The following is a 17,702-nucleotide window of genomic DNA, read 5'->3' on the forward strand; positions in this document are numbered from 1 at the left end:
TTCTTTACACGTTTATCAGCGGCACGATTTACATACGATATCAGCTCGCGATGGAACTTTTCCGGCGAGAGAGAAACATTTGTCGCAAAGTGTATAATACAATTATCGTTGAGTTAGTTTAGCATACGCCGACTAATGGAGCGACAGAGCGCTGTCGCACGACGCACGTTCCCACGTTTTTCCGTTAGCGCCGTCGCCGTCACGCTCAGCTACTTCCGGCGACCCCACCGGAACCCGAAAGTACGTTTGATCTCGCACACGAGAAATCCAGTTATCGGGCAGTATCGAGAACGATTACCAGAAGAATCATCTGCCATTTGTACTCGCACCAGGAGATAATTTATTTGCATGAAGTGAGATGCACGGTCGCGTACGTCACAAATGAAGTCTGATGACTCACAGCAATAGCAGCAACAGTTGAGAAATCAGTGATAACGCTCGAAGATAAAACCAAATAACTCGGGAAAATGGCTGGAATCAGATTTGTTAGGTGATCCGACGCACGAGACTACAACACGTTGACTTTCGAACGTAGGCTCAACGTTTTCACGAACTGATACACGCGCCATCTGCCATTCCATTCCAAGCGACACAGGTAAAGAATCAACGGTATAACTCCGCGCGCAAGAAAGAGAGAGAGAGAAAGAGAGGAGCACTTGTCAATAAAATTCAGCTCCGTGTCTGGAACGAGCGCACACCGTCGCTACGTCGCGACGGTGAGGAACGACGCGACGCAACATCGCAGACTTTCACCGGACAGTGGTGCGGTAAGAGTGAGGCCCGACGACAAGAATTTGCTCGAGGGTACATCGACGAGCACAAACGAGCTCAACGGATATACAACCCCCCCTTGAAAGACCACGGACACGAATGCCGAAGGTCCAACAGGCCCAGGTCTTTCCACCCCACTCCGTCGCTGTCAGGGACAGATCTAGCAGGTTCAGAGCCACTTAAACTCTGTCTAACCTATCATAGAGCTTATAAAGCGATTCAAACGCGCGTCATTCGAATATGTTAATAATTTCTTATTTTATTTTGCTGAAGCTGTGAAATTCGATCATCAGTTGGACAGCGAATCTATGTCAAACTTTCTTACGAAAATTCAGATTTCTAGTCTCCTCTTTCGATGCTTGTGCAATTTTTATATATTTTTCTTTGATGACAAATCAGACTAAAATCGTTGTAACATTTCTTATAGCCACGTTTGATTTACACAGACATAATAAACATAGAGATTGGAGTAAATTTTGCGAGCTGCAATATATAAAACATGAAGTTTCAGGAACGTATTTAGCGCAAGAAGGGCCCGTATAAAAGCAGCCGAATAAAACTCAGTTCGTCCTTTTCTCTCCAACGTGAATGCCTCGGCCCGAGTCAGGCCCAGGTTACTTCCTTCTCCATACCTTGTTGATCCCAGGGATATAGCTAGCCGCGACGGCACCACTGGCCATCGTCTTCCGTTCAAGATCCAATCACGCGAGGAACCGGTTTCGCGTGATTACACCTTCCGAAGAGGACGCGGTGGTTCTCTCGAGCTAAGTCGGAGAAATTTAACGTCAAGCGGCTCGGCGATTCGGCGATCGATGCCTGCGATCTCGCGGTCAACGTTAGGCTACCGCGCTCGAGACACGGTGATGGAGAGTTCGCGTTAGGTCAGTTTGAGTCGAAGAGCGCCGGGGTGGATATGCGAGGTTTACGGCGGTGAGAGAAGCAGCTGCCACGGCAAATGGTCGTACATCTGCTGAGACACGATAGAGAGAGGCTCATGGTGGAGTCCAAACACGTCTCTTCGCTTGGAAAGCCTTCTTGCAAGATGAAATGGCTTTTTTCACATTTCATCAAACACGACAGATTGATAAAAAATATCGGAAAGTTGTCTTTTCCGCCGTTAAAGACCCGTCTCGAAGCAATTAATTATCTATTATACCTATTATTAGGTTATCTTATCATACAGATTTCGTTGAGGAATGTAGAGTGCCTTTCGAAATGGGAACACATAATTACAAGTTCCACGAATCCAAATATTATTCAGCAAAATTTAATTCATGAGTTTCGCTGCTTTAGAGATGACAAGAGAAAATAAACTTTACATGTTAAAGATGTTTTCTTTAACTGATTTAGCAATTTGACAAATTAATTGCACCAAATGGCACGAGGAGAGATAAAGTATTAATTCAGCCATGATTATTTAATCCCATTCCATATATATTTCCATATATTCCATCCCATTTCCATATATATTTATAAGCTGGCTATTTAGAATCAGAATTTTTATCAAGAATTTTTAAACAAAATTTCAAATATAAGCTTATGTCGCATGCTTTAATTAAGCAGGATGTGCATACGCGTGCAAGTAGGACCTAACGGGGGTAGAACTTCTCAATGACGCGCGCCCTCGCCTTCTTTTCCGTGCAGCTGCGTTACGTGGATTTACTTTCTGCGTTTCAGAGCGTATGATGAGGATGACGAAAGAAGCCCAACATCTGCCCGTACTCTTTTACACTCTGGTACTTTCCGGTCCGAAAGCCAAACACGGCAATAACTACGGGAAATTCGTTCTCGAAGCCCTTTACATTTAATGAATATGCGTATCGCGTTGTACCTTGAAAATTCCATACTCCCGTTGCATCTATTCTCAAACTACGGCTAGCAGTTACGTTAAAAGCGTTAATACTTGCGATTTAATTTCTTGAAGTTTTTTCTACCCTTTAAGACTCATACGGACCCAAATAACACATGTATGTTTTTCTGTTAATCAACAAAGAGCTTGCAGCGTCGTAAAGATTTAAAGAGACCATTTAAACAGCTCGAGGTCTACTCCCTATTCTGGAAAGTAAAAATCTCGTTCGGGCGTCTCACTCAATTTTTTTGTCGTTGAAAGAAGACAATCTCATTCGGAAAAATTAAATATTTGATTTTGTATATTTTTTTTAAATTGACACTCACGAGAGAGATCGGATTGCAGCGAATCGATGTTGCAGCTTCGACATTTTAGCATACGATAATCGCGGCCTTGCTCCTTATTTTTGCATGCAGAAGAAATCTCTGACGTTTCGTATCGAAGAAGGTCATGAGCCACAATCGTACGCCGCCACAGCTGCGACTATTTCGGTCAGACTTTTTTCACATTACGTAGAACACACGCACGAGAGTTCCACAATACGTTCGTGGTACACGCACACTCGGAACGCCAGGGCGTGTGTATGTGAGCACAGGTGTAAGGAGTAACGAACGGTAGGTGCACTTGCGTCTCGCAATCGGAGGGCGGCTCCCAACATCCTTTCGCGAGACTATGGGTTACGGTGACCGACAGACCGTCGTTATTTCCATAAGGTCCTTCTCGTGATAGCAGCTCTCATCTTCGCGGATAATTTGCGGAAATATCCGGATTTTCGGCGCTCTACAATTAATGTTGTAACTTACGTGAACGCAAATAACAATAATTAGTGATCGAAGGATAACAGTTATCACAGAACGATAGTCACAGGATAAAAGCAACAGAATTTAACACGCAGGCTTTGTATAATTTGCAACGGGTCGAATTGAATCGCATTAAAACACTTCTGTATAAGTATATAAACGCCATATAACGTTTGTGTGGATTCCAACTTTTTCAAACATCAAAAATACGAGGGGTTATTGACTTTCGATATCCCTTTACTGACATTATAAGTGCTACTCGACGAATTCAATGAAAATACCCTCTGCCGACAGAACGCTTTCCACGGCATCAATTTTCCCGATATTTTTGGAGTAGTGAGAATTTTCGAAATTCACACACACATGCACGTTATCATGTCACTTGCCACAGCAACTTGTTGTAGTAACAATTCAATTTCTATAAACGCGAATTTAAGGGATATAACGAAAATATTATCTTTGCCGTATTCCCGTGGAATTATAAACCCGCTCGTACAAACAACCTCGAGATATTCGTTCAGTACGTAAGTTATGGTGTTGTGTTTGCAGGTATGAGAATGACGTAACAACCGGTTTCGAGGGTATAACATACTATTGCAAAATCTGTCTACCGCCTTGTCAACAGACTGACACTTGCGTTTTACACGCAGAAGTGCATTATGTCACTTCAGTCGTCAGTTCGCGCGCGGCGAATTCGATCGCGAATGGGGCTTGTTAAAAGCACACCGTTTGCACGCAGACTTAAAGAAGCGAAAATTCCTCTCGTGAGGTAAAACTCTTTTGTGAAATTTAGACATTTTTGTCATTAAAATACGTCGTGTTAGCGTGTCAGATATTAGGTCATATATAATCGTCCCGAGCTCCCTACCGACTCGCTCGTTGACGCGCCGTTTAATGAATCTTTGTTAATAGCTCATCTCCATTTTCAGTTTCCAAGCGCTTCTTCCGTTACGTGGAAAGACGACGAGATGATACGTATAACAGGCTATGTAGAATACGCGTCTTTCGATTCTCTCGCACGTGCGTTCACGGACGCGCCATATGGTCGCGACAAAACCACACATGCCGGTATATTCCCATGTATATCGAGCCGGCAGGTAGTATACGGTAGCATGTGTTTCAATGCATACCGAGCTTCACCGTCGGCGAATTTCGCGCGTAATTATCGTGCTTCGGTAATTAATCAAGGCGCTACGTTCCAACGTGGATTCGCCAACATGCCTCTTCCGTCCTTCTCTCTCGGAACAACACACACTCTCTCTCTCTCTCTCTCTCTCTCTCTCCCTCTGCGCAAAATATATCGCAACATTATTTGCGGCTTGCATGCTTCTCTCGCGCACATATTGAAGACGGAATTTCGACTAACAATTGGGAGATGCATCTCGAGAATAGTTTCGCTCTTCGTAAATGTAACCGACGAATTCCAGCTATGCGACTACGATAAGATGTATCAGTCATGGCAAAAATTTCGTCTTGCAAATCGCATATTAAATTCAAATTGCGTGCGCACGCATAACACAAACTGCGCGATTTTTGCTCTCGGATCGTGTTAGACCGTGATGCTATATGTACTTGCGTAACGCGAAATCCGATTAATACCGTGGCGAGATTGACGAAGCGAGCCACGGGTAGTGCGATACACACAACGAGTCCCTCGAGTTGCGTTTCCAATTAAAATTTATTCGTTATACCGGCGTTGGCACACTGCTAACTAAACGGGGGAGGGCGGATCATTCGATCGAATGCTTGATGCGTTTAACGTGTTTGCGAGCGAGCTGACTGTCATGCAGGAATTACGTCCGCTTTCTATTACGGTTAAATTTTGGCAGGTCAATTCGTGGAATTAAACCGTTCGACAGCGCAGTGGACTGGTGCTTTCTCCGGCCAACATTGTCGGTATCCTGTGTGTGTGTTTGCCTATAATTAACCCGTACCCAACAAAAGCGTGCGTCAATGGACTTTGCCGATAGGCTGGCGTTATCGCGTATCGTGCGTGTTACAATAATGGCCGCTGAAGAAAAAAGAAGTAATATTTCTTCGTGCTCCCCTAACTTAAAAAAATTAAAAATAACTTGAAAAAAATGTTAAGAGGCTTTCTGATCCATATCGAAGGTTGACGTGGTTTTACACGCGACAATAATTTAGCCAACAAGGTTCACTCTTTAAATTGTAAACATAGCTCGATGATCCTTTATCGCAATTAGTATTTTTGCTCATCAGAAATGATTAATAGTAATCTAATCTTAGCTGTAGTTTTCGTAATGATCAATATTGTCACGTAAGATTACAGTGATATCGATGCTCAATGAATGCCATGCATTACAACGCAGTCACGTGGAACCTTAATAAAGCGGTTGCCCTCACAGGCAGAAAAATAGCTTATCCGCGTTAATAACACCCTGTAAGTTATACAACGACGAGTAACGAGGTCTTATTCATCTTGGCCGTTGGTTGCCTTTGTTTCGAACACGGCAGTTTCGCTGGTTGAGAGATCGCGCGCCGCTAATGAACGCTTTCTTCCACCGTTACCCGTGTCTTACCATAGATCAACCGCGATTCAGCAAATTAAGCATGACGCAAACACGGTCTTCTGAGCATTGTCCGGTGGGAAGTCACCGCGAACGGACAAGGTATCCGTGGGAATTGGCAATTCTCGGAAAAAAAGAAAAAATCGACCGACGTCTCTTCTCGAGACGTTCGCGTCAAGATAGTAAAAGGCAAAAATTCAACGGAATCATTCACGATAAAAAAGAGAATGAGAAAGAAAGATAATGAGAAGTGAAGTTTTCCCTCGATATTTTTTTTTTTTTTTAATGTTGTCATCGGAAATAGCATTCGATCGTCGCCGCGAAACGGAATGCAAAAGAAGGTGGAAGACCTGTCATGGGAATTCCGAGTCAAGGCTCCATAACCGTCGCCCCTTCGTTAATGTATGTGTGTGCGTAGTTCGCACAATAAGTGCCGCGCGTAACAATGGAGCTGCGAGGAGCATTGTCGGTTGCACGCGAGAATAGACGAGCATACACGCGCTTAATCGCGACGCAAAATCGGGTTATGGCAATTAACGAAGCATAACGTTTCGCCACCCGCCTCCCACGCGTCGCTAAACGTTGATCAGATAGACAGACCGATCTCCAGCGGGGTCGTTCGATGGGCGATCGCCTCGCGAACACTCGCGGACTGCCGACGGATGAAATGATCGGCGAACGAATTCGGAGGGCGTCGAGTGTGCTTTACGTGACGCATTCGCTGTGTACCTTCGACGGAAGTTATTGGACTTCGTGCCGATGATTTAATTGAGCGGCGGCAACGTCCCGATGGTCAACCAATCGTCTCGATTTAGCGCAAGAATCGCCGTTGGAATATTTCAGTGTTGGCCTCTATTGAGGTCGGTGAGTGAAAATTTAATTACACGTCCATCCGGAAACTTTCAATTATAATATCACTTTTTATCAGTACTACTAATCGTGTGTAAATGTGTATATTATATGTATTACGGCCTAAAAATAATGGAAACCGATTGAAATCCTTGAATTAATTCGAAATCGATTTCTCTTCTTAACGACGATTAATTGGGTCGTCGTTCTTTGACTCTCAGAATGTTTCAACTTCCCCAGATACATGCTAATAGTCTTCGTTGAAGCAATTTCTTTCTTTTATTTTCGTTATTTTTTGTTTTCTATTTATGTCACAATTTATTTCGATCACGCAATTTACGCATACAATTCAATTTCCAATTAAAAAACTCGAAACGTTTACATTGTGTGAACTTTGCGCATGAAAGTATTATCGGCTTTTCACGAGCACCAATCGATTTTACAGTTCATTCATTCGATATACTTTTTTTTCCTTCGTACTCGCACTTTGCTGTTTACTACGGCATTGTACAATATTTTGTCGCCTTTATATTCAGCTACCCCTGTGATCACGAAACCCCATCATTTCGTATAAAGTGTATATGAAACATCGGCAACACATGTCATCGATACTCCAATGTACAGGAAATGAATCAAAATACGCGAGCAGATGTGTGGATTTAACTATTACCGGCTTCGTGGCCGCCCTTCATACACTACATTTATGTCTTTACCATCAAACACACGGGGGTTTTTGAATTAAGAGACAATATGACAGGATCTGGTCAATAGGTGTATAGGCGACTTACCGGGAATTTTACTGTTTACTCCAATGATGCACGCGCTTCTTTCTGAAAGCAAAAAATACAAAATATGTTTAAATGTTATACGTATGACAAGATGACGCATCCACAATTTTAAAATGTAAAAATTATCTTTCAATACTGCGCGCTCGACCGATCGTTAACGCTTCATTAAACATCATATATGTATATATATATATATATATATATATATATATATATATATATATATATATCTAACAAAATATTTTCAACAAACAAATCAATCAGATTTGAAGTTATATGAAATTACGAGTCGTGTAACTATTCGTCACTGTTACTTCCGAGCGCAAATAAATGTACCGCGATAACAGACAACGAAGCGTCGCTCGCATAGATATACATCTAAGACTACAGAGATTATTTAAAAAGTATCATCCATAAATTACGACGTAATATTGGAGGAGCTGTCTGAGGGGTCTGACGATACTATAAATAACTTCACGCTGACACTGTTGAAATACCTGCCGGAAAAAATTCAATTAGAGAACGCTTTTGTGGGCGCGCAAATGTGCGCAAAGTAGTATGAAACTAATGATCCTTGGTAACAATGCTGCATAGTAAGTGCCGGTATTTTATCAAAATGTTATCACTTGCTTACGATTTTGCAGCGATAACGCTAATTTATCACCACAGTTTTTATGACAAAGAGAACGAGAGAGAGAGAGAGATCAATCGAGAAAGAAGGACGGTCGTAATTTTTACATGTTAAAATTTGACAATTATCTCGCCCACGTGCCAGATCGAGAATCATGACTAGAGATACGCAAATTTGAAGCACGTTCGAATGTATCAGAGCATCAACCTGTTCCTTTCATCCCCGAGTTATATTTGTCACGTCTTCGACGAAATCGTTATCCCGTCTAGTTGCAGATTAATTTAATCAAATAGAGTCACTGTTAAATGTTTACTTTGCGTAAAACGTGATAGAGAGAGAGAGAGGGGGGGAAGGAGGGAGAGGGAGAGAGAGAGAGAGCGAGAGAGCGAGTCTTCTTTCTCGAGGAGGACGCGCCGAGGACGCGCGCTGTAGAAAATTAAAGTCGCGTCTCCCATGGCGCGTCCCCCCGGCGGAAGGAAGAAAAACATATTCTCATCGGATTGACTCGGCGCGCGACTCCCAGGCAAGAAGACTCGTCGCCGATTCGTTACAAAGGAATCCCCGAGCTACTTGAGCGTCTACGCGCCCCATAAAAATGTGTACAGCACTTTATATCGAGCGAGACCGTTCCCACGACACCCTGTGCGTCTCTCCTATGGGAATATTTTATAGGGGTGAATTTGTATGTGCGAGCGCGCGTACGTGTGCCACGTGGTGCATGAGTGTGCGCGTGTACATGCGTCCGTGCGTGCGTGTTCGCGAGGCTGGTTCTAACGGCGATCAGCGAGCCCCGCACTTTCATCGGTGACGAACACCGATCCTGAGATGACGACGATACACCCCAGTCTCAATTTCAACGCGTCTTTGGTCGTTCGATCGAACGCGTATTGGTATTCGAGTCGTTAATTAAAGGCCCGAATGGAGAACTCGAAAAAGCGCACTTGTTCCAACTAATAAATTATATTCGCCATCTGGTGTTTGGTAAATAGCATTTAATTGGTCGTTACAGGGAGCCAAATGTAACGTGCACGGTAAGGACGACGACGCATAGCTCATCAAGAGCAATTCGCTCGTAACGATCCGTTAAATCATCAAATTGTCTTTCATAATAATAAATTCAAATATATGTTATAGATGTAGTATGTACACAATCGTCGTGAGTATAATTTGTACATTTTTCGTATCGCAGGAATTCGTATCGCTGCATTATGCAAATTTAGTCGAGAATGTAACATATGGCGATCTTGTGAAAACACGTTACGAGGATCCCGACAGCGAAACGTGAGCTTTATTTACCATTATTATTATCTACTTAGGTTAAAGCAGGCTAATCACACACTGATACAGATATTTGCGAATTGATGTATGCACATTTGCACATCTCAAAGCAATTCCTAATCGCTTTCGATGCGCATTATTGTTTTTAGTATACACGTTACTTTCGGTTCTCTATATTGATCGGTTGAAACACTATTTACCGAACACCAGATGATGAGTACGAGTCATTTGTTGAAACAAGTGCACTTCCTCGAGACATTAAAGTTCGATGAAGTTATATAAACGCGACTTGTACTTTGGAAAGATAGTATCGCGGGAACCACTTCGAGAAACGATACGTCTACACAAGGAAAATGACAAGATTCACGATTGTACTTGCTATTCTTCTAGTGGCTCTTGTAAGTATCGCATTCATAAGTAATACTAGTCTTCAAAAAGATTCTTTCGAACTCTGCTTGAAAATTCATCTTTTTTACAGAAACTTAGAAATTTAAACTTTGCCGATTTTGTCAATTTCTCAGGAAGAAACCTGATTATGCATTTTTTGTTAAATTATGCAATGCTATTGTGATTCTATTTTTCTTATGATATCGTTTATTCTTTTAATTAATTACAGGCCGATATTCAGTCTAATGTAGCAAAAGCGTACTCTGATGAAGAAGAAAATCCTTTAAAAGAACCTCTATTGATGAGGATTTTAAATGCAAAAAATCGTGCATATGAACAAGTGCAGAAGGTTAAGTTGTTAGCATCCACTCACCACGAAAATTTTATTGAACGCGTGAATGAAATGGTGGAAAAGGTAAGAGATTCGAATGATACCAGAAAATTACTTTTTTTAGAAATGCATTTATTACTAATGAAATGTTGTAATGTTTATATGTGTAATTACATATATAAATAAAATATTATATGTATATAAACAATTTCATACATGTATTTATCGCAAAATTTATGATAGGGAATAAAAGTAAGCTTGAACATTCTTTAATCGAACCATATATACTCGAGAAATTAATTAATAAATATTATATCCTTAAAAATTCATATTTATAGGCTTGGCTCGATATGGAAATCATGAAAAAAAAGTCCGGTAATACGAATCCTGATTGTGATAAGAAGGTGAAAGATGACATAAATGACAATGCTTTAAAAACTATTAGCACTTATCAATCCTGCCTGAGCAAAGTGACCGACAGTGCTGACTGGGACATGCAATCCATGTCCTTCGAGGCAAGCATTCTGATAAAGGACATCCATGCCGCTAAAGTGAGTACTTCGACGTAATTTGCGTGTGCATAAATCGAAGTAAACGAGATAATGGAAAGAGGTCGTGAAGTTAGTTTTCGAACTAGAAAATTTATACTAAATATGTGTCGCCATAACGTGTTATAATTTGTTATAGATTGTTGACGAAGAACTGTATCGCAGAACTGACGAATTCGAGGCGAAATGGAGTCAATTCGGTCAATACATGAAGAAACTGAATACATGCAATAGCATGTCGAACTTACCACGACTTAAGCGACAAATCTCCGAAGCTCATACCAGTTACATGCAATGCCTTAATTAATCTTCAATTACGATATTATCAGGATAATGACTCTTTTGATTAACAAAAAATTCCCGCTTACATTAAGAGATGATTATCGATTTTTGATTTTATAATAAATACATTATTTTATTGCCCATATTATTTACTTAACATTATAAAATAGCGCGGAAGTTGCACAGTCGGTCCTGAGAGATAGCATTTAAGCGCACGAGATTAATGAACAGCAACAATTGATTAGCAAACGTGAGAAGAGAATAATGAAATGACGATCGGGGAGGATGGGACGATGGAATAAAGAGTCGGGTGAAAGAATGAGATTGAAAGCGCGGGAGAGAATAAATGGCTTTTTAACATTTATACATAATGAAACAAAATGACATTCACATCGGTCTCATCGCAGAAGCAGGATTATTAATGAATACATGCCGTATTAAAACGTGAAAGCGCTATCTTCATCGTAGCGTGGAAGAACGCCGCGAATTAAAATGTTCAATGTATATTTTACGCATTTACAGAATACGTTACAGCATTCCCCAAAAACGATCTATCGACACTGGCAAATAATTTACACGCCGGTGGCTTGAATTTTTGCTTATTATACGTGTGTTTCGTTGTGTGCGCAAGTGTGTTTAAAACGAAACGCCCCGTATATTCCGCGCACGTACAAGAGTTTTATAGTGTCATCAAGGATATAGTCACGCATGCGAACGAGGATAAAGCCGCAAATTCATGCAAACCACAAAATATGACCGTATACCCGGTCTCGGACTGATAAAGCGATAGGCCACGATGCGCGTGGCATACCACAATTCGCGCTATTAGTATCTTCAGTTATGAGAATGCTTTTACGTAATAATAAAATTATTTCAGCGCATACGCGATTTATTGCACTCACCGCAAATAAATCGTCGCAAAGGACACGTTACGTTAAAAAAAGAACATTTTGTCTTGAAGATGGAAAATTTTTTTCAGCAATTACAAAAATGTCTGACCCTTTCCTGATTTCTCACATTTACATTTAACTGAATTCTTCTGCAAAAGTAACCCGAATCAATTTTTTTATGTCAACGTTTAAAATTGACTTTACTTTAATTCATCAACCAGAAAGAGTTTCTTTCGATTTTTTCTTACTTTTTACTTCGATATCATGAACGAGGAAAATCTAATAATAAAACATTAACACGCGTCAGGTCGCGGCAATGTATTCTTTGAAAATATATTTTCCATAATTATTTGTGCGATTAGCATATAGTTGAAAATGAATGGGAATAATTAAAGCAGCGGGAGCGTAGCCCAATAAAAAAGTCTTTCGCAAAAAGCTACGTGTCTCTCTGTTGTAAAACAAACTAATACGAGGGACGACAACACCGGTGTGGATCAACACCGTCGCGGATCAAAGTATTTTGCTTTGCACCAACGTGAGAAAACGACAGTAACGAGAAAGGGACCAGTTTCCTGTCGCGCTACGCGACGATATTGCAACATCCACCTGGTAGGATCAATACGTACCGAGTTACGTAGTAGAACCTGTGTCGGTAGGTGTAACAAGAAAGTAGTATCACGCGCAATAAAGTGTCGTTATTTGGATTGTGGTGTGTTATAATTATATATATCTATAAATTCAACGAAAGAGATATATTTAAATTAGAAACGTATATCTATATGTTAAATACTATTAAAATAAATACTATTCTAACGTATATGGTCATACATATTCTACGACAGCATTTACGTCATATGCGGAAAAATTATCATAAACAAATTGCACTACCGACATGAAGCAAAAATAAGTTGCAAAGTTCATATCAGCGATCAGCGTTTCGCTAGCCGTGGTCATATTTTAGCCGGGCTCATTATTTTTACACAGACTAATTAGAACAATTGCACATTGACACAAACGCGCACGGCATGACAAGTTGATTTACATATCTTGACAATACCTGCAAGAAATTGGAGGTAGACGTATTATATAAGCGCGAATTTTAGCTTAAGGGGAAAAGTGTTGTTACAGAAGTTGTGTCGGAAAGAGCGGCATTTGTATCGGGATTAGAGTAACAATGTTTAAAATCGTAAGCTGTATCTTCATCGCTGCCTGCGTAAGTGTTAAGATTTTTAATCACAAAATCATCGCGTTCGTATATAATCATAAAGATTGGAAAATTCTTGATACTTCGATACCACGAGCTTCTTATTTGGCTCTAATAAAAACGTTATCTAATTTTTCCCTTTTATATTAAAGACGACAATAATTTCATTGTGTTAAATAATTATATATCCGTTATTTTTGGCAATATTATACCTATTTGATCGATTACAGATCAACTTCCCACAAGTTGTTGTAGCTGCCTCTCTTTCGAATCCTCTGGGATCTCTGGGATCCCTGGGGTCCCTAGGATCCCTGGGATCTCTAGGATCATTGGGATCATTGTTAGATAACGCGCAAGATAAACTAACAGATAAAATAACAGATAAAATATCGGACAAAATATCGGATGAAGTATCGGATAAAGTACCGAATACACAGGACCAGTTCTCGGACATACTTCGCAATATATTCGAACGTGGAGATGAAACCGTAAAAAAAATTGGAAATGGCGTGAGTGATCTAGGCACGACTCTTGATTCGCGATTGTCTGCCGAGGTGGAGAGGGTAAATACAAAATAATATCCTTTAATTACGCTTCTGAATTGTTTGACAAAGAAAAGCAAGGTTGAAACGTTAAGAAAATTTACGCATTGAACATTTTTTTACAAGTATTCATCAAAACGCGCAGACCGAAATTTTCTTTTTATTAAATATCGAATTACAAGTGCGATATATGTGTTTAATGTACGCGTCGATTGTAAATTTATTCCTCGACGACAAGTTTATTATCGATAAGCGTAGAAATCACAACGGCAGCTGATAAAAGAATTAATTACCCGTTCGCCGTGAGTTTCATCATTTCGTCGTGTTGCGTAACCCAGTAGAATAAATTTACACCTCCAATTCCGGATGGTACCCGTTTTATCATTGATACTTCAGACAAAAGATACTAAATGCTTTCCCAATATATATATATATATATATCCTAGTTCATTTCTAATATGAAGCTATATACTCAATCTCAATTGTACCCGAGAGATATGAATTTTGACAAAACGCAACTTCGACGCTGCAAAGCTCGTGAATAATAAATATTTAGACTTTTAAATATCTGTCGTCATGTCGACAGCTCAAGGAGAAGAGTGAACAATTCCTAAAAGAAACTCAAAACGCCGATATTTCTTCCTGTAACAAACTGTATATGAGAGGACGCGCTACTCTCGCCGAACTGATATCGAAGCTTGATTCTTGTTTGTTAAGCAAAGCGCGAGATGTTGGAAAGGAAGTTGAAGATCTCGTTAATACAATAAGTGCACTGTATCAACACTTGGCGGAGCAACTGCCGAACATGATGCAATGCTTAAAAAACCCTCTAAATATTGTTTCGTGTATCTCTAAGGTACGTGCGTGGTGTGTGTATGTGTATGCATCCTATTTACTTGAGATTAATATAAATCTATTTATACTTTTTATAATATTGAATTCTCCGTAACTGTACAAATCTTTCTACCATTTAAAAAATGTTTTAACAAGACATCGAAAATTTTACGAAAATCGATCGGATTATCAGACGTGCGATTTTTCCAAAACGTATAACATTAACACACTTTTTTAGGCATCTCAAAGCGTCTTCAAGCTGGGTTTGACGGCTAAGCAGGCTATTGGCGCGTTTATACAACTCGTTACATTTTTCCCGACTGTGAAATTATGTGCTAAGATGTCGATTTTCAGTGTTGTAGGAACTAATATGCTCAACCTCGTGAAAGACGCGGGAATGTGTGCTCAAAGCACTATAAAAGGAAAGCTATTCACCGACTAATGTGACTCCCATCTTTTATTATACATACATATTACTGTTATTATAAGTTAACCCCACGATACGAAGTTCCTACTTTTTTCGCACTATGCAAAACGGTACACGCAGGTATATATCAAATGTACTTAATAAATACTAAGTTAATAACATTGCTATGCTCGCCTCTACCTTTTAGAGTAATTTAGGAATCAAAGAAAGCACAAAATATACATTTATAAAATATATACTGTGTATGCGATTTATTAACTTAATTTTATGAGCGATGAAGTTCCAATTGAAATGATAACACACGCTCGTCTGCCGATAGAAATAAGCTCCTTCTTCAGAAAAGTTATTCAATATAGTGAAGCAACAAAAAAATTCGTGGAACTGTGAAAAAATATACAGTAATTCGAAAAATTTGTTAATTTTTCAAAAAATCCAGAGAGAATTCAAACTCCTTGGTCGGAAGCGACAAATGCATGGTTGATCTACAAGAGGAAATATAAACTGTAGAATCAGGATATAAGACTCAGATGAAAGAAAAAGCGACACTCACCAGAGAGAACATGAGGAAGACGTCTGCGAAAGAAGCGCGCGGTGAGTCTGGACATCATGTATAATGGGTCGAAACGATTGGATAGGCGCAGTCCCACGTGTAGATATATATATATATATATATATATATATATATATATATATGTATGTGCGCGGTGGGACGTATAAAATCGCCGTTATGAGAAGCGACGAGGAACCGATCAGTGTCACCATTGAACCACAACGTTCACATTGTGGCTGTTACAGTAGACTTCGCAATAATCGTTGAATGAAAGAGACGTTGTTTGCTCATGTTAACGGTATTCACGCCAATCACAAGGTAACTCTCTATATATTGTTTCGAAATTATCGTCAAAACGTATTCCCTGTCGAATAATGGCGATAGAATCATTTACGACGATATATTTCGGTCATTCACAAAGAACACCGCGATCGGACGACGGTGTCCGCGTACCGAGGCAGGTGAATCAGAAATCGCTGCTCCCAACACCGCGCGGTTACTCATCGTATAACTGAGTAACCGTAACAATTATAATGAAATCACTCAGCCCGTGCATAAAAAGCAGGAAGAGGAATATCAACCGCGGATACGTCATGGTGAGCGCGAGAAAGCGCATGACATCATTCGGTGAATAAAGGACAGTCTTGAAATTGAGCAGACGTGTTTTATTGCGCGCTTAACGATTACCGGAGAATTGCAGCATACGTATAGAATTACATCCTTGCTATGTCTAAGCTTGAATATGCCATTGAAAGACATAGCATTGAAATGTATACTCGATCATTGGACGGATCATATTTAACGTTAGATCAATGTATCTTTATCTTTGAGATATTTTCGTATCAAAACGCATCCCGAGTTTCTGAACTTGAGCGAGTTTCAGCGCTCGTCTCGAATGTTTTTCCAAGCGAGTCTTTCACAGTTGCACGAGTAAACAGCTTCGAATGGCTATAACGACATATAATAAAGCAATCGCGGACAAAGCGCTTTGTCAACAAAGTTGCCGGAGGAACTGGCAACAAAGCGTGGCGCGTGAATAAAGTTCATCAACCTCCGTGTTCGAGCCGTGTCTTCGTCGTCGTCATCCTCATCGTCGTCGTCGTGGTTACAACATCTGATCAGTCCTATTTACACCGTGTCGTATGGGACAAGTAGTTGCTGGTAATGCAGCGCGAGTATGCCTTACCACCTGCTTATTAACGCCTGTGAACGCGAACAAACGCGGTAAATTTACGCGTGCGAAAGATACTTGAAGAAGGACTTGAGACAAAAGACTGGCTAATTAAAACGTGAATGAAAGTATTCATATTTTTTCCTTGACGTGTCAAGGCCCGATTCTCTCTATCTTTCGTTTTCCGGACCGCAGCACCGCCGCGTACGTCGACTCGTTTTCTCAAGTACGGCCGGTAACCCCCGAAGAGAAGACGCTCCGTAAGGACGGAAAAAAATGCGGTCTCAGACGGCGCACTCGCAGTCGAGAGCCCTTTGGGGCCGCGCGTGTCTTTCGTCAGAGGCTATATAGCAGCACCTTGCTCTCTTCAGCGACAGGACGACGAACCGCGGTCGTTCCACGGTAAAACCGTCTCTCTCCATCTCTCTTTCTCTATCTCTCCCGAAACGACGCTTATTCGCGCTTTTATACAGCTTGACTCACGATGTTCCGCGACATTTACCTTCTACGAGCGGTAAATCATTCCCGGTGCAAATTGGAAGAAGTCCGTCCGATCCCAGACTTCACCTCAGAGCGAGAACAGACAGGTGACTTTTCGCGAGAGACATAAAGGCTAATAAAGACAAAAAATACGCGAGCTACAAAGCGTCCAGTATCCCCTTAGTATCTTCTTAGATTTATCGCGCGGAGCACAAATTGTTAGTCACCGTTTTTACAGAGTTGGAAATACGATCGTCCCTCATCTTTATGTGCGCGAACAATTAAACCGAGTTCTCGGCGGAGAGAAACACTAGTCTTATTTTGCTTCAGCTTGCATAAACGCATCGCTGTATACATTAAAACGAAGCACCCTGTATATCCCGCGCGTGCACGAGAATTTTACGGTACTCACAGGAACAGCTATGGACGAGGATGAAACCGCAAATTCATGCAAACCGCAAGATATGGTGGCGGAGCTGACTTAGAGCTGATAAAACGAAAGTCTAATGGCTCCTTCTCTCTCTCTCTCTCTCTCTCTCTCTCTCTCTCTCTCTCTCTCTCT

At 40.7% G+C, this 17,702-nt stretch overlaps 3 protein-coding genes across 4 annotated transcripts in view; 2 read left to right on the forward strand and 1 right to left on the reverse strand.

The window, feature by feature from the left end:
• Positions 1-17,702, reverse strand: part of LOC116850506 (protein numb) — a 53,895-nt gene that overhangs the window by 22,095 nt on the left and 14,098 nt on the right. For both annotated transcript variants that reach the window (XM_032828866.1, XM_032828867.1), the window contains exon 2: positions 7,586-7,627. The gene's annotated coding sequence lies outside the window, so the exon portion shown is untranslated. The remainder of the gene's footprint in view (positions 1-7,585; positions 7,628-17,702) is intronic.
• On the forward strand, positions 9,724-11,187 carry LOC116850509. The gene is made up of 4 exons (XM_032828871.1): positions 9,724-9,892; positions 10,111-10,296; positions 10,551-10,763; positions 10,900-11,187. The coding sequence occupies exons 1-4, from the start codon at positions 9,848-9,850 to the stop codon at positions 11,065-11,067; spliced, it is 612 nt and encodes a 203-aa protein (XP_032684762.1). The 5' UTR covers positions 9,724-9,847; the 3' UTR covers positions 11,068-11,187.
• LOC116850508 lies at positions 12,993-15,175 on the forward strand. The gene is made up of 4 exons (XM_032828870.1): positions 12,993-13,145; positions 13,367-13,699; positions 14,265-14,534; positions 14,751-15,175. Exons 1-4 carry the CDS (start codon positions 13,107-13,109, stop codon positions 14,952-14,954), a joined length of 846 nt encoding a protein of 281 aa, XP_032684761.1. The 5' UTR covers positions 12,993-13,106; the 3' UTR covers positions 14,955-15,175.

This window comes from Odontomachus brunneus, unplaced genomic scaffold, assembly GCF_010583005.1.
Source record: "Odontomachus brunneus isolate Ranch 3 - 2012 unplaced genomic scaffold, Obru_v1 Obru_scaffold_147, whole genome shotgun sequence".
In the NCBI taxonomy this organism is placed as follows: domain Eukaryota; kingdom Metazoa; phylum Arthropoda; class Insecta; order Hymenoptera; family Formicidae; genus Odontomachus; species Odontomachus brunneus.

Excerpts from the sequence above, each read along its gene's own strand:
- LOC116850509 (XM_032828871.1), top strand. The coding sequence starts at position 9,848 with ATGACAAGATTCACGATTGTACTTGCTATTCTTCTAGTGGCTCTT. Across the intron at positions 9,893-10,110 it reads CTATTCTTCTAGTGGCTCTT|GCCGATATTCAGTCTAATGT; the intron begins GTAAGTATCGCA and ends AATTAATTACAG. Across the intron at positions 10,297-10,550 it reads TGAATGAAATGGTGGAAAAG|GCTTGGCTCGATATGGAAAT; the intron begins GTAAGAGATTCG and ends TCATATTTATAG.
- LOC116850508 (XM_032828870.1), top strand. The coding sequence starts at position 13,107 with ATGTTTAAAATCGTAAGCTGTATCTTCATCGCTGCCTGC. Across the intron at positions 13,146-13,366 it reads GTATCTTCATCGCTGCCTGC|ATCAACTTCCCACAAGTTGT; the intron begins GTAAGTGTTAAG and ends GATCGATTACAG. Across the intron at positions 14,535-14,750 it reads TTGTTTCGTGTATCTCTAAG|GCATCTCAAAGCGTCTTCAA; the intron begins GTACGTGCGTGG and ends ACACTTTTTTAG.